The sequence below is a fragment of the Botryllus schlosseri genome, chromosome 10 (assembly GCF_051294905.1).
Source record: "Botryllus schlosseri isolate E-star chromosome 10, Bs_hap1, whole genome shotgun sequence".
Lineage (NCBI taxonomy): Eukaryota > Metazoa > Chordata > Ascidiacea > Stolidobranchia > Styelidae > Botryllus > Botryllus schlosseri.
The window spans coordinates 10037344-10053161 of NC_137245.1; the positions used below are offsets into that span (position 1 = coordinate 10037344).

A 15818-nucleotide genomic window follows, 5' to 3' on the forward strand; every position below is an offset into this window, starting at 1 on the left:
TATAGTAGAGAACTGGAAAGAATATTGTATATGTAGAATTTTAGAAATATACTATTTGCGATAGTCGGGTATCTTACCTCTCCACAAGACGTCACACGTAAAATTAATCACATTCTTCTTGGTAACAATCCATGGATATATTTCTATATGGATTTGTGAATCTGGCTCAGTTACACCGATCGGAATGGATGTGAAGCAAAATTATGTATCGGAATGCGTTGGTGACTTAAAAATGGTAACCTACGGAGGGTTGGAAATCGGTGAAATCCACGATGTTCGTTTTTAGTGCAGCCAACAGTAGCGAAGCCGGGCTGTAAGTATTAGGCGGCGTTACTAAGATAGACGAAGAGCGGCAAATCAGAAAAAGTGGAGGAGATAAAGAGAGAAACAAAGTAAAAGATATATTAAGCTTTTACTTAAGTGACAACTTGCGCACCGCCTGTGCTTATTTTATCAATTAATATCTAGACTTTTCAACATATTATTTCAAAAATATTAATTACAATGCGAATATTATATCCTATATCTAAATATTACGACGTAATTGTTATAGATCTATTACGTTCGGCATGAGCACAATCCCATCGATTTTAATATTACGTACGTCTCTATCTATCAATACATAATATTTCAAACCAGCACAACACCAAAATGAAACTAATATCCCTGAATGTTACAGTAAATTTGTTATAGGCATAGATTAGATTCGGTATAATAACCATTGCACGATTTTCATTTAGGTATGCCTCCATTTGTCGATCAGTATTACTTGGATTTTGGAACGCATCATTTCAAAATAGCATAACATCAATATCACGATAATATCAAATTTCTGATTATTGTCGAGAGATTGTTGTCGATAATCTCGATTAGTTATGAGCACCATGCCACGATTTTGAATACTAATAAACGTGCGTTTCTATTGCATAAGTTATCCTTTCGCGACACCATTTCGCCCACCAATTGATCTTTGCTCGTTGCAGTGCGTTTACCGCACCGGGGTAGCTTCCCGGGACAAGCTCACCGCGTAATACGCCGCATCTCGCGCGGCACGAAGGAAACGTGTGAATATACCCGCGCGCGTAATTACCCAATTTCTGCAAAGATAACCATCGCGAAAAGTCTACTGACATGCTTACATCGGCTTTATTTCGTTTGAGCGGGCGCTTGTTTCTCTCCATCATAATTGCACGTAACGAGTTACGTTACTATGACCGATGCGCCGGCTTCACTTTGCGTAACCGCAGGCCTGATCTGAGGGTGTTTCAACCCAAGTCAATCAATCTTTAGTGCGCACTGCGCAGCAATCCGTGCTCCTTGTAGGTTTCCCATTTCGTAATGGCGAGTACGTGTAGTCGTGAATGTGACATTTCTAGGCACAGTTACATAAATAATGAAACAATGGGTGTCGCTATAAATCCTTCTAGAGCCGCAGTGACACTGAGCAGTGCAAAATGATATCCGTGCATTACACATTCTGCCCTCGACAATCCAGATGTAGTGTATGCAGATGACAGTACGATTACACCCAAGATTCTTAAAGTGCAAACACTGATAGGGTAGCGATGGTGACAGAACTGGGGCACTAACTCACACGAAAGAAGTATATCTGTCTAGTTAGAACAATATCATATGAGAGTAAATAGCAATCAAACGAGTGACTAGCCGGAAAAAGATGAGATTTGAGATTCTCAATAAAAAATTCAATTACAATCATCATGTCATGTCTCAATATTGATAGCATAATACACGGCTTGGAAAAGTAGAAAAGTATGAGCTGCGGGCCTTGTAAATTTTGAAAATTGACGGCTAACCAACTTATTAGATATGATATCACAAAACTGTGATGGGAGTATCCAAAAAATTAGGGACGAAAAATATAAGTAAAAACTATCATTTTACGTCACAATATTGATGACATTGCGCAAGACGATGGAGATGTGCTAATTGTACAATGCACTGCCTAGGTTTGCAAACTGTGCGCATCAAACACTTACGTGTCCACCCATAAATTGGCAGCCTTTGAGCAAATAGAACAACTGCAAACTGCTTTTACGGTATATACTTAAGCCCTAAGGTGCAGAGAACAGACCGGGGACAATTTACAAATTCGCGATATTGTGGCATTATTTAGGGAGAGCGCTTGATGGCTTGCTGTGGCTGTTTGCGGTATTCATGGTGTTTGTCGACCACTATGGTCATTTACACCAGGCCAATTTTCTTCATTTTTATTCCGTAGCTATCAACTTGTAGCACGGCCCACTTCTAAGCTTTTATAAGTCAAATAAACCGGCGCTTAAGATTGCCGGACCCTGACATTCACCCTCGCTTAACGTCACATGTTACAACACTTCCATTGGTTGTCTTATTTTGATTTTGATTTTTTGAATTCTCAATCAGTGTACATGCTTTTTATTTACATCTTCTAGCTAGAGGCCAAGATAGGTGTCTGATTAACAGAATACTCTAAGTCTGCTCGGTAACTTCCTGTCTTGTTGTTGTATCACAATCTTGCGATGTCGAACCGAGCCAATAAACATTGGTCTAACGGGAAATGATTGAAACAGTTGACACTAAATTATTGTGAAACGTCACTACACGCCAGAGGTGACTTTAACCGCAGATTAGTAGAAATTACATTTTAATCTTACAAGCTGTCGCGTTGATTCTGCTCTCCCATATGCCACAGCCTTAAGCAATGTACCTCCATTAAATTAGGACGTGAAATCGTATTCTCCCATGGGTGGAACATTCGCGGACTCGGCATATGCGGAATATTTCCTTATGACTGATGCAGGTTTTTCGTTGTTAGATAGAAGACATGGCAAATATGGATATCGTGATCTGCTGCCCATATATCTTCGAAACTGCCGCAGCAAAAATTTGAGTAAATAATTGAAAATATTACAAAATATTCTCTCAGCGTTTCAGAATGAATTGTTGTCAGTCATGCTGGTAAAGTGGTAATTTATACTTGTTGTGTAGAAACAATACGCCTATAGGCCAAACAGCACACCCACTCTATGCTGAGCTATAAGTCAGAATATGGTTCTTGACATTGGCAGATCCATATTGATTTTGGGTTTGGTAAAAAAATATTTCTAATTTCTGTGTCTGTATCTACTCTTTCACTTATTCAAGTATAGTCTTGCCTTTATACTAGTTTACTTCAACAGACAGACTGTGATGCTAAAAAGCTAATATTTGCATTGTCATTTTCGGATGCACAGACACTTGCACTGTACGTGCTGCTACGAAGGAATAAACCACCCGTCGCCCCCTGTTTTCGCAAAATTGCCCCCAGGGGTATTTCTCGAATGTATTGGGGACCATTGGTAGAGACTACAGACGCTGTCTTGCCAAAGCCTAGTACGATAGACGGCCGTGCTGGAACTAGGGAGCTCAGGTAAAGGAGCCTGTTATAAAATTACAATATATATCGAAACACTAGTAACACTAAGCAACAACAAAAACATCGATTGAATAGTGACCATGTGAATGTTAATGAGCAAATGGACCATCAGTTATTAAACAGTCATCCTGGTCAATATTCCATCGATGTTGTTGTTGTTTAATGTTAAAAGTGTTTCGATAACGATCGTTTTCCGTTCAATTCAAAAATTATTTTTCTAGTCGTTACTGATATTTGGTAAATTTTAATAATATGTCTGCTATAAATAAACTTTAAACAGGAATAGGAATAGGAATAGGTCGTAGTATATTTCTGTCTCTGATGTTTTCGGGGTCCGTGGACATACGAGCATGCGACATTATAGCATGCGACACATCAGCATGCGACAATAAGGCATGCGGCACATGAGCATGTGGGTAACATTACAGGTTAGGGTGGGTTAGGGTTGGATTTAGGGTTGGATTAAGGGTAAGGCTTTGGGTTAGGATATATATAGGGGCGAATTTCAGGGCTATGTTTCGGTTTAGGGTTAGTTTTGGGGTTGTAAAGTCACATGCAGAAGTGACGCATGCTAAAGTGTCCCATGCTCAACTGTCGTTTTCCATTGTGTCGCATGCTCATATGTCGGGCAATCTGAGGGACAAGAAAGGTACAGAGATAGCCCTGTAAGACTTTCAAAGTATTGCACCACCCCTACACGCTACCCCGGTAATGCTTAGTGCCAAGCGGGGTAGTCATTGATATACCAGTGTTACTATTTCGGTCATTGATCTGACCCAATCCGCGATCAAGAAGCCGGGCTCTACCAGTACGCTCTCTTATCGACCACTTTAACTAAATGCACACCGCTTAACGAATTTATGTATGGTATAATTTAATGATTCTATTGACTCATTATCAGTTTATTCAAATATCCTTCATTGCGAAAATTTATTGAATATTGCGGATCATTCGATGCCTAACAACCAATAGCACAAGGTGTTGTAGTCTCGTATTGCGATACCATTCTCGAATTTCCGAGGTTGAAAAAGTTTATATGGATTTAATCGAAATGCAAGGGTGAAAATAAAAATTATTTGAATATGCAGTCCCATAATGCCGTTAGCAATCATGCGTATATTTCCAGTGCTTGGCGATTCTGATATGATTGAACTCGTTTGACGTGCAGAAGACGAGTATACCTATTACGGCAGAAAAGTTATGATATCACTGAAAGATACAGACGAAGATTGCTCTAATTACACTTAACGCACGGAAAAAGTGTAGAAACCACAACCTATATATTCTCTTAATTATTTCAAGTTTGATGGCTATGAATATTCTAGCGGTTTTGTTATAATATTCAATAACATAATAGATTAACTCTCATGTTACCGCATTCTCTGAATCAACGTGTGACGGCACACAAAACCAGATTCGATTATTTTTACAGATGTGTCAGAAACGATTTGGAGGGGCCTTCTACCAACAATCGCGATCAACGATAATGCGAAGATAAACATTACTAATTTCGCAACAAAATAGAGGTTATTAGATAATTTTTCTCACTCCGTGACTCCGTGACTCCGTGACTGTTCGACCTGGATGCATCATCCAAATCAAGCTGTTTAGCATTCACGGAAACAACGGAATGGTTTAAAATCAAACCTGACGGAATGTGAACTCTTACGACATCTCCGATCAAAGCGAGGACTTGAGTTAAGCACACTACGTGGATCGTAAAACGTATTTTTAAGTTGAACACCTATGGGGTGTATCTGATTCCTTTCACTATAGCCTATCCCCGAATACCATGACCCTATAATAAAGTAAGGAGAAAATGAGGGAAGCTATATGGAACATAGATATAGTACACTATAGTATGGTATGGTAATTTAGTATAGTTTAGTAAGAGGTACATGGAAGAACACGTAAAACATGATTAAATTACAATAAATGAAGATATTATCCACCTTCTACCAGCTATAGACCCGTCGTATCAGTACGTTACTTTTTACGGAAGGAAATAACAAGATTTTCTCATGTTCGGAAAAATGTTCAAGTCCTCATTAAAATTGAAAATAATATTACTATCGACAACTGTATTTTTTAGGGTTACCATACGTCCTCTTTTAGGAGGATTTGTCCTTTTTTTTTAAAGTTTTTTGAGAGTGTCTTCGGAGGACGCCCAAATGTTCTTTTTTTTCCAGATTTTGCCCTCTTTTTTCAGTATATTGTTTAAATATAGGGTAAAATTCGAATGAGATACAGTAAATCAGCACTGAAGTAACGCTCCGGCGGCTATTTCGGGAGCTGGAAAGCTGACCTTTTTTGTCAACCAACGGAGAATTAAAGAAAAGTGTCAATTTCTGGAGCCGAGTCGGAAACAATACTTTTTTTTACTCCAGTATTGTAAGTCGGAAAATTTTGAAAAAGTGTCCTCTTTTCACATTTCCAAAATATGGTAACCCTACTAACCCTAATATATTTGTTTTGTTTGATTCGCTTTATCCTATGTACATATTCAAATATGGCATACTGCACTGCAATGACTATTGCCGTTTGCGTTCCGAAATATCATAGACAAAGAAGGCACATACGGACATTGGTTTTCTTCTTTGGTTTTGTCATTAACCCAGCAACTTGAAATAGCTCTTGAATCACCCTAGTGGTGTGCGATACGTGTCTCGTTACCCACAAGAGGTCGGAAGAGCAGTCGTAACTCAATTGCTCACGTAGCGTAGCACAATTGCTCAACCGAGCGGTAACGCTGATCTAGGTATTCGCGAACTTTTAGGGAATATATATGCCAAACGTAATAGGATATTCAGCGTTGGGAATTGAGATGAACAGAAGCCACGTGCCGCAGAAAAGCCGCGCGGAAGCAGGCGAAGAGACGCATGCGGATTGCGAGCCGCGACTTCGTCAGACCTGCTCTATGCCATTGTAGAATACCGCGTACGCAAATCGAATTGGTATTGGGAGAGTAGATAAACCTCAAGCACCTAGTCGTGGGCATGGATTTAGAGCGGAACTCGAATGCGTAACCCATGGGTGTCAAACAGGCGGTCTGCGAGCTGCATCTGGCTCGCCACACGATTCCTCCCGCTCGCCAAGTAATTCTGAGGTAATGGGGAAATTTTTTATCCAATATTATTCAGCCCATTTCTAAAAAAAAGTTGCAATAGTAATAAGAAATACTCTGACGTAAATGATCTCTCAAGATGGAAAGTGTCTCACATGTTCATTAGGGCTGTTCAAAAATAACTTTTTCTTCTGGATTCCAGCCATTCAGGCATTGAATTGTCAGGTTACCCTAAAAAACTCTGCGCACCAAATTTGGTTCAATTCTATCAAGTATAAGGCTCCGCAGATCCAATTAAAATTTTCAATTTATAATGGAAAATAAAAAATAAAAATTCAAATTTTTCGTCATCCCCATGAAATTGTTGAGCTGTCTTCAGAGACGATGCAAAACAAATTTGACTCAATTCCAACTAGTAGAAACGGAGTTATTGGAGTTTTTAGTTGTTTTTCGTTGATACTCTTGGATTATCCCTGGATCCTGTATTGTGTGGACACTGGACATACCTGATTTAACTATAGCTCCGTCAGGTCTGGTGCATGGCGGACTGGAAAGAGATATGCGTGGCTATACCAACCCAATATTAAAGACCACATTGACAACAAGAAACGTGAGATTTCGTATCGCATTAATACTGAGAGCTACTTTAAAGGCTCCAGAAAAACCAACGCAGGCTGGGTACGACGAAAAGACGCCTACTTGAAAAACAAATGCAAATTCTGCCAACACGCCGAAGACACTCTGCGTCACACTTTCGCCGAATGTGCAACTTACAAAAAACTGTTCTCTCTTGTAATACAGGATCTCGAGAACGACCTGCAAACGACTATTGACGCTACAACCGACGAGATCATACGCAACGTATACGACGGACCGCAAGCTCCGACTATAATACAAGCTTTTATGAACGTGAAAACCCTTGTGTGGGAATGGAAAAATGCACTCGACATACAAAATGAATACGCCCAAAATATTGACCAACGCATCAACGATATAAGAAGTAAAATATACCGAATAATTTAAGCGAGCCATTTAAACACTCGCGCGATAAATCACATTGCATTTATCGACCCACAAAACGCAGCCAATCCACCTACAACCTATCCCAACCACCCAAACATCCCATCCCATCTCACTCTACCCCACCCCTAAACCACCACCTACCCCCCAAATCTACCCTATCCACCACTCCCCCTATCCTATTCCTATCCCACCCACCCCTACCATATTCCTACCCCACCCACCACCACTCCACCAAATTTATATGAAAATCACACGCAAACGAGCGCCAAATACTGGCGGCTGCTACTACGACCGCGAATCGACATCGACTGCTGCGATGAGATGAGCCGAGCGACTACGAGAACCAACTTACGACGGCGTCTACTACGACCGCGTATGCAAATCCTACTTCAGCAACGGCTGATACGAGATGACCCGATGATGGGGAAAGATTTTCTTTCTGAAATTTTTGATATTTTATGTACATATTTGAATAAACATCACTAAAACGGTGCACAAGACCGTGGTAGTCGAGCACCATAAAACCCCTTATGCATATACAAGCCATCCTGCTTAGACTCACTACGGCAGTATACCAGTCAAAGAAATTTAATCTTGTTGTCATTCCGTGTTAATCAAGGACTAGTGCTCTGATATTAGAAAAGTTTTTAGATGGTTTGTAGGGAACCCACTCTCAAATACACAATCCACTTGTCTATACGACTTATCGCAAAAAGCTCTTGCAAGTACATTGATGCAGGATATGAGTCAACACGGGCACTCATGAGGTGACTGTTGTAAGACTTCTATTATTGTCTCTCGTATCACACAACATAGATGACAACAGGAAACTGTTATGTGAAGATACCTATAGACGAGTAATATAGTTAAGTAATTATAGTTTACTGATATGCGTTTACGACATTACGAGTAGCCTACAACCACAAGGTGGCTCTAAAAGTGACTGCGTGGTATCAGGAAAACAGATTTGTGAAATTTAGGCAACTATATGTCAATAGAAAATAGATCACGGTGCAAAATAACAAGCGGTGATGGGTAGCCTCCCATGGCAACAGGATAAAATAGCGAGTGTCAAGACAGAGAGTGCTGAAACAACGAGTGTCAAAATAGCCGGGTGGGGTTGATTATGCTAGAGTTTGAGTTGTGGTTGGCTTAGGTTAGGGTTTAGACTCGCTATAACACAAGATATGATGACAGTGACTGTGTGCGCTCCGGTTATTTTAAACGGAAGCCGTTTATGAGTGTGTGTATAGCTGCGTGATTTCATGCGATTGCGTGTTTATCGAAGCCTAGAGATATATCAATCACGCAGTGCTACCGAACGAAGGGGAAGGAACATGATGATAGAAACGATCTAAGAAAAACTGTACAATTGCTCTCCCATATTGTTGTAGTACTTGTAGCATTACAGCCCGTATGGTAAACACGTTCGCTGGTTTGCTTTTGCGGTAATCTGATATTAAAAAAGGCTATGATCATTGGTCAGTACCACTCGGCATCCATCTAAAATCCACTTATGTGGTTCTGAAATGCCACTATATTGCATCAGTAATTGGTAAAGTAGCTCCGGACAAGCATAGTTGTCGTCTGTGGTCGATGCGTATAATTCTATATGAAGGAAAAGCTGGATCGGAATCCATACCGGGAGAGTGCGGAGTTCAATACCCATAAAATGTATAAATGTGTCCTTTACCTCATCAGAAACTTCTAGAAATTTTGCACTATATGCTATATATATAATCGTGTACTATCTTTTATACGTCAAAGTAGCCTACTCGTGTGATTCGGATAATGTATATTATCATATATTGCTCATCCAGGGTGTAAACCGCACAAAAATGTTAACATTTCCCATGCGAATTCAAATGTGTTCGAAGCTTATGCTTCGATAATAATTTTTTAAATCCTACCAACTGGGTCATTTTGGTGTTAGAAACAGCACTGGTTTTATTGGGGTGGTCAGCAATACACGAGCAACGCATGAGGTAGGCCTACACAATGCTTCTGGGGAAATGCTGAGGGATGGCGCGAAACCTTGAAAGGTTCGGGTTCGTTTGGACACGAACACGAAAACTCACATATTGCGTCATGTGAAGTGACAAGGGTAATTCAAACATACAACACTTTTGCTTTCTTGTCTTCGCGCCTGTGTTTATAAGATATTGCCGGGAAAGCAGGTTCAGTGTCATACGAAAGATGTTACTCCTGACAACGTGCCTGGAGCAAAATGTCCTGTCGTCATCTTATTACTAACTACCGGTAATATCATATTAGACATTGGAGTATAGTTATTGACCAAAAAGTACCCCTTATTCGCATCCAGTATTGCTGGGCTAGTCAGAAAACCTTTTGGGACCAGGAAAAAACTGGCACATGATCGTTCTCATCTCTGCCAGTAACGAGTATGCCATCTGTCAAACCAAAGCGACACCAGATTATCGGAGTTCAGGGTTCAAGAGTTCACAATGCATGGATCTAGATGCAACTCCAAATGTTTTAATCATTGTATCGACAGCTCCACTAACAATTTAATATCTCGTAATCATTACCATGGCAGGAAGAAGTCCCGGTATAAATCCTGGTGGAAAGAACAGTAAGTATAATGCATGTATTATTCGTGTCTCCATTTATTGATATTAATCTTATCGAATCATTGTAAAATTATCTGAAGGCAACATATCACTCATATTGTAGCCTAACATTCGTATAAAAGAGACTAATAAGGTTAAAAAAACACAACAATATTTCACGATCATTTATAGGTCTACCGAAATCTTACAGGCAATTCTTACACCTTCGGATCCGCAACATTGGCAGAAGGTGAAAATGTCAATCAGAATTTCATCAACAGCTCGGTTAGTGTCAAGGCAGGAGATCAAATCCTCGGCGATAAAGTCGTCAACTACATTGTGAATGTTGAAAGCGCAACAGATCCTGCAAACCGCGGTGAGGTGCTGTTGCTGTATTCGGTAACCCGCCCACTATAGAGAAGAATGATTAATAAATTAGAATGAATGTTTGTTGTCTGAATTGGTGGCTTATAAGGATAACCGAATGACAAATGCATCTTTTGTTTACTAAGGTTCTACAGGGCTTCGTTTAAATGGTTGCAGAAGGGACAATCCGCAACTGTTTCGGTTAATAAGCTACCGCATATTATTATTATTAAAATTATTTTTATTTTGAAAACCGCTTGGTAGGTGACCGATACTGATACAGGGTGCATTCGTAAAAAAAAGATCAAGGCGATAAAATGTTGGCCCAAAATAACTACCGCATATTAACCGAAATCGTCGATGTGGATGTGTCCATGCATCAACAAGTCGAGTACCTCTGGGGTTCACATACCCCGGTTCAAGTACCCCCGTTATAGGGACGTATCCAAGGAAGAATTCAGATCTTGATTGATTGATAAAAGCATAGACGGATTATAACGGGTCTGTTATCACCTGACGTTGATAAAAGTTACAATCAGTTGCCAGAGAGAACCATATAAGACATGGATGTACGGATACTGTATATGAGGATTATCACCCAATTTGCATTGTTAAATCTTTATAGTTGGATTTGGATATGAGCTTGCACAATCGACATGTAAGAAACCTCCGGCTTCATGATCGGCATGACGCGGATTCAATCCCGAGTCGGGTCAGACATGATGGTAAATCTTTGATTTGCTGCCTTCCAGCTAGGCAATCAGCGTGGCATACATGAAAAATGGTGGGGCGGACTCGATAACCTTACCGAAAGGTTCTATCGTATGTCCATCGCCAAAGTATCTCGATGGTGAAAACTGACCCCTCTCCCTCACAGCAGTATCGATGCAGTTAGCGCAGCTATTTGCAAACTCTAGTCCGTACATAAGCGTGACAGGATCAGAAACGATATTTTGTTAATGTATTTAGTTACAATAACAATTTTTATGGAGTGTGATGCTGGCTATATTATTTTAGTCAAGCCAAACATTGATGCTGCAAAACAAGTTCACTAATCTTAATAAACGCTTATCGTATTTGCTAGTTCCTGCTTATCCTTCATTTGTGTCACTAATGCAGTTTTGCCTATTGAATTCCCTGATTTGATATGACCGTAGAGCATCAAAATAGTTACAAGCGATCCATCAATAGGTAAAGTTGGAGTTAAAGCAGGGAAACTAAGAGCTATCCTTCTCGGGTACTGAATAAAGCGAATGGTTACCACTTTCATACACGCTTAAATAAATTACCAGAAATAGCCAATCTACTCATTTTTCCTTCAACTATATGTTATTATTTACAGATAACATTTTTTGGTGGAAGCACTGATCATCTCAATCATTTCATACAATAAATATAAACTGATAAATATCAATAAGCAACACAGTATTCTTTTTATATTTTCTCCTAGTGCACATTCTTCAAATTGACATTTTAAAATGTTCACTTCTGAGAGAGTTTTGTGAAATCACATTATCTCATATTGACTATAGCTAGCTACCAGTGTTGGGATCAAGTCACTACCTTCGAGTCACGAGTCATCTCGAGTCATTGCAGATTTTGACTCGAGTCAAGTCAAGTCACTCGATTTTCAAAGGTGACTCGAGTCAAGTCCATTCAAGTCAAGTCAAGTCACGAGTCAAGTCACTAGTTGAGTCAAGTTGAATTTTCAAAGTACGATACATGATTCAAGGTCATTGCAGTTTGCTAACTGTTTTAAATACGGATGGAGTCCCCATTTATTCTGAATCGAGGAACGAATAAAGAGTTGATTACGCAAGAAGGCGCTCTATCGCTCATGCATACGTAGAGCTGTCAAACTACGCAAATATAGCGGTATAGCCTCGATCTATAACAGGGGAGGGAAAACTGTGACTCGCGAGCCGCATGCTGCATGCCCTTTGAGTCCTTGATTGCGACTCTTCAATGAGTGTGCAATATGCATTCGGTGAAAATGAACGTAACCCACTGTGCCTTTTCCGTCAAGATTCGCCCAATAATCACACAGCTAGAATTGAAACGTCATTACGAAACCAATCACCAAAACCTTAATTTCCAAGAACTACCCAAAAAAGACATATTTACGAAGTATTATGATTACCGATCTCCACACTGTTTGACGTCATATCAGTCCGATTTCAAACACCTTGCAGCCTAGGTGGAGACGCATCGTCTGATACCAATATTTCCTTGTGACGAATTATAGTAGTAGGCTATACATCAATTTTTGCGTTGTGACTCTTTTAAGGCAACGATTTTTGATATGCAGCTCGCGCATGAAGCAGCTCTGCCCACCACTGATCTATAATTTTCAGCCAAAATATAGGATAGCACATGAAGCATCAGAAGGTTCAAAAAATGATATGGAGCAATACCCTACCCACATAATATGAAATACAACTATAAAACTATGGACAATATTCGTTCGATTAAAAGCACGTAAGAGGGTTGGTGGAGGTGAGCAAGATTACGACAATGTAAGCTATATGCTCCGATCACTGCGTTAACGATCAATTCATTAGTGATGTAGCAATGGAGGCTCGGTAAAACGCACAATCATTGAGTGATCGGTTAACAATCCGAACTTATGAGGTGGTCAGTAACGAAGTACTTCTACTTTTTCGAAGTGCTCAAGTAGTTTTTCTCTACTTGTGGTACTTACTCAAGTAGATCTGATTTTCGCTACTTCTACTTCTACTTCGTAATATTTTGTGATCTACTTACTTACTTTTCGCTATTTTCAGTTTGTCAAGCAGAAGTAGCTCAATCTTCCAATCAGGAAGATAGCCTGAGGAATTTCGGGGCTGTTTTCACGGAGTATCAACATTTAATTTTCATAAAAGTTGAGTAAAGCCCAGAATTTTCGTCACGCTTCGCGCGCAGTGGATACGAAGTGATAAGTATGATTTCACGAAAGTATCGATGAATATAATTTAGGTAGCGGGTTGGCGTGGTTCCGTTCACACCACATTGTCACCCTTCGCCCATATGAAATAATTCATCTCAGTATATATGGCTCATCATAAAGTTTGAATCTGATGTTTCGCAATCTAGCATTTACTTGTCATATCGTAATCTAGCATGTCCATGGCGTCTCCTAACCTGGAAAAGTGGACTCTGACTTTTTGTTAGTTTTAGAGCTGCTTTAGCTTACCACCTTCGAAACTTTCTGGACTGAAGGCATGAATTACATGTTCCGCTTTTATAAGTAGTATTTATGTTTCACTTTCAATTCCCAGTATCATGTACTTTGAGTTATATTTAATATCAGTTCTTTTGTCTGGTTAACATACATATGTTGAAGTATAAAGCAAGTGTAGTAATGCCTTTAATTTCCGGAAATAAAGCTACACAATATGGCATTTTTACGGTCCACCATATTTTTTATAAACGTTTACTAATCGCGCAAAGTGTTTACACCGTATGTTATGCAACGTCTCCTTATTGCTCTTCGACTAAACTACGGGCGGTATAATATGGGGGATGGCGCCATACCATGCTATATTCTAAAACGTGCTGTTCGAGAAAACAGAGGATTAATATCGCATTTCCATATCAATACTACCATTTTCATCCCATGATGTTAACGAATGCTTATGCTATCGAAAATTGGGTACCTGCTGGTATGCATCAATATGAATCAAGCTCGTCACCTTTCGCATAGCTCAATTTGCACCTTTTTACAATCCATGTGAACGAATTAGGATCGTTTTCACAACTACTTACTTACTTGAGTACTTTTAAAGTCAATCAATTCTACTTCTACTTCAAATAGTTTTAGGTTGCTTATGGAGAAAGTACTTCTACTCGTACGTGAGAAGATTTTTTCGTCGCTACTTCTACTTCTACTTGAGTAGCTTTCTTGACTACTTTGACCACCTCTGCATACAAGATACGGTGATTTAGTCGACATCGATTACTTGATGACTTGAAATTGACTCGTAAATTTTGCTTCGAGTCATTAGTCAATCTGCATTTTGAAGCGTTGAGTCAAGTCAAGTCAAGTCATTTTTACAAAGTGACTCGAGTCAAGTCAAGTCATACGAAAAAGCTGACTCGAGTCAAGGGATGACTCGAGTCATCCCAACACTGCTAGCTACTAAGGATGGTGTGAACGTGAGGTTCACGTTCGCGTTCGGTGTTGGAACAACAAAAAATTGCATGGTCGTGTCCGTACACAAGCCTAGGTAGGTTTTGCACTGTGAACCTTTTTATTATTACAATTTTCCACGTCATTATAACATATTTTGTTGAAATTCTTTACATGTAACTTTTGGACCATTCTCTGATCATACTGCCAGCGTGAAAAGAAATTCAGCACTAAACAAACATGCACCTTGCCTTATTTACCTAATTTGTTTTGTTAGAAAAATTCGTTCGAAATATTCAGTTTCCGTTTGTGAATATTCAGTTACTCGCTGCTGTGAACTTGGCCCGCAATAACAATTATTATCTATGATTGACACCAATGCAATAGTCTGACGTACAATACATTGTCCGGTTTAGCCTCTGGACCAAGGGTCGGGAACCTTTTTCATCAAAAGAGCCATATTGACCGTATATTTGAAATTGTAATGCTGAAAGAGTCATACAAGGATTTCAATTAACTGTTACGTCACAATGGACGATTACATGACGTCATTTGTGCGCGAAGGGAGTCATATACCTCAATTTTTGTACTGGCAGTCATGCACGGTTCAATCAGTGCCTCTAAACCGGGATAATAACCAAAGATGGATAATAGGGTTAAGTGATATCATTTGGTTGACAATTGACATTATTTCTCAATTCTCAAGTTCATTGGCGGTAACATAACATTGCGCAACAAGACTAGATTTAAATGGCTGTGCGAAAAAGCTACCCAATAAACAGGAATGTGGATGGCTGCGTAATTTAAATTTCTAATTGGGCATGTCAGTTTCGAGGCAGTTTTTTCGCGCTGATGGTCAGGATTCGCCATGTTTGCATTTTTTTCTGATTAATCAACGCATTCTGCAATCCAAGATTTGCCGTGCAACATTGTGTACGCTGAACTATGATATTGGACATAACATTCAAAGCAAGCTTGTTTTTACCAATATGCAAACTTCGTATCCATCTCGACGGATTAGATTTGTCCGATATATACCTCTAAAAATAAGGTGAAGGTATACGGCATTTGCCCTACAGAAATATCCTTTATTAATGACTGATATTAATTAGCAATTATTAGCAGACAATATTTAGCAAACATCTTAGGATTTTGAGAAAAGATTTCTGAGCCTCTAACCCCCGGACACGCCTGAAAAACAAACATTTGTATGTCTCAGCTACTAAAAGAATTCTGATTCCGGCGGGTAGGAAA

At 39.5% G+C, this 15818-nt stretch overlaps 1 protein-coding gene across 5 annotated transcripts in view; it reads left to right on the forward strand.

Moving 5' to 3' along the window:
- The first annotated feature begins 8290 nt into the window (after positions 1-8290).
- LOC145449092 (uncharacterized) overlaps positions 8291-15818 on the forward strand; it is a 52209-nt gene continuing 44681 nt past the window's right edge. For 2 of the 5 annotated variants that reach the window (XR_013918131.1, XR_013918132.1), the window contains exons 1-2: positions 8295-10092; positions 10281-10445. Coding sequence is in view for 3 of the 5 variants with exons in the window: in XM_080327562.1 (XP_080183688.1) it covers positions 10050-10092; positions 10281-10445 (208 nt within the window). In the remaining 2 variants the exon portion in view is untranslated. Of the gene's footprint in view, positions 10093-10280; positions 10446-15818 lie in introns of all 5 variants that reach the window. The other 3 variants (XM_080327562.1, XM_080327563.1, XM_080327564.1) reach the window with 3 other exon arrangements.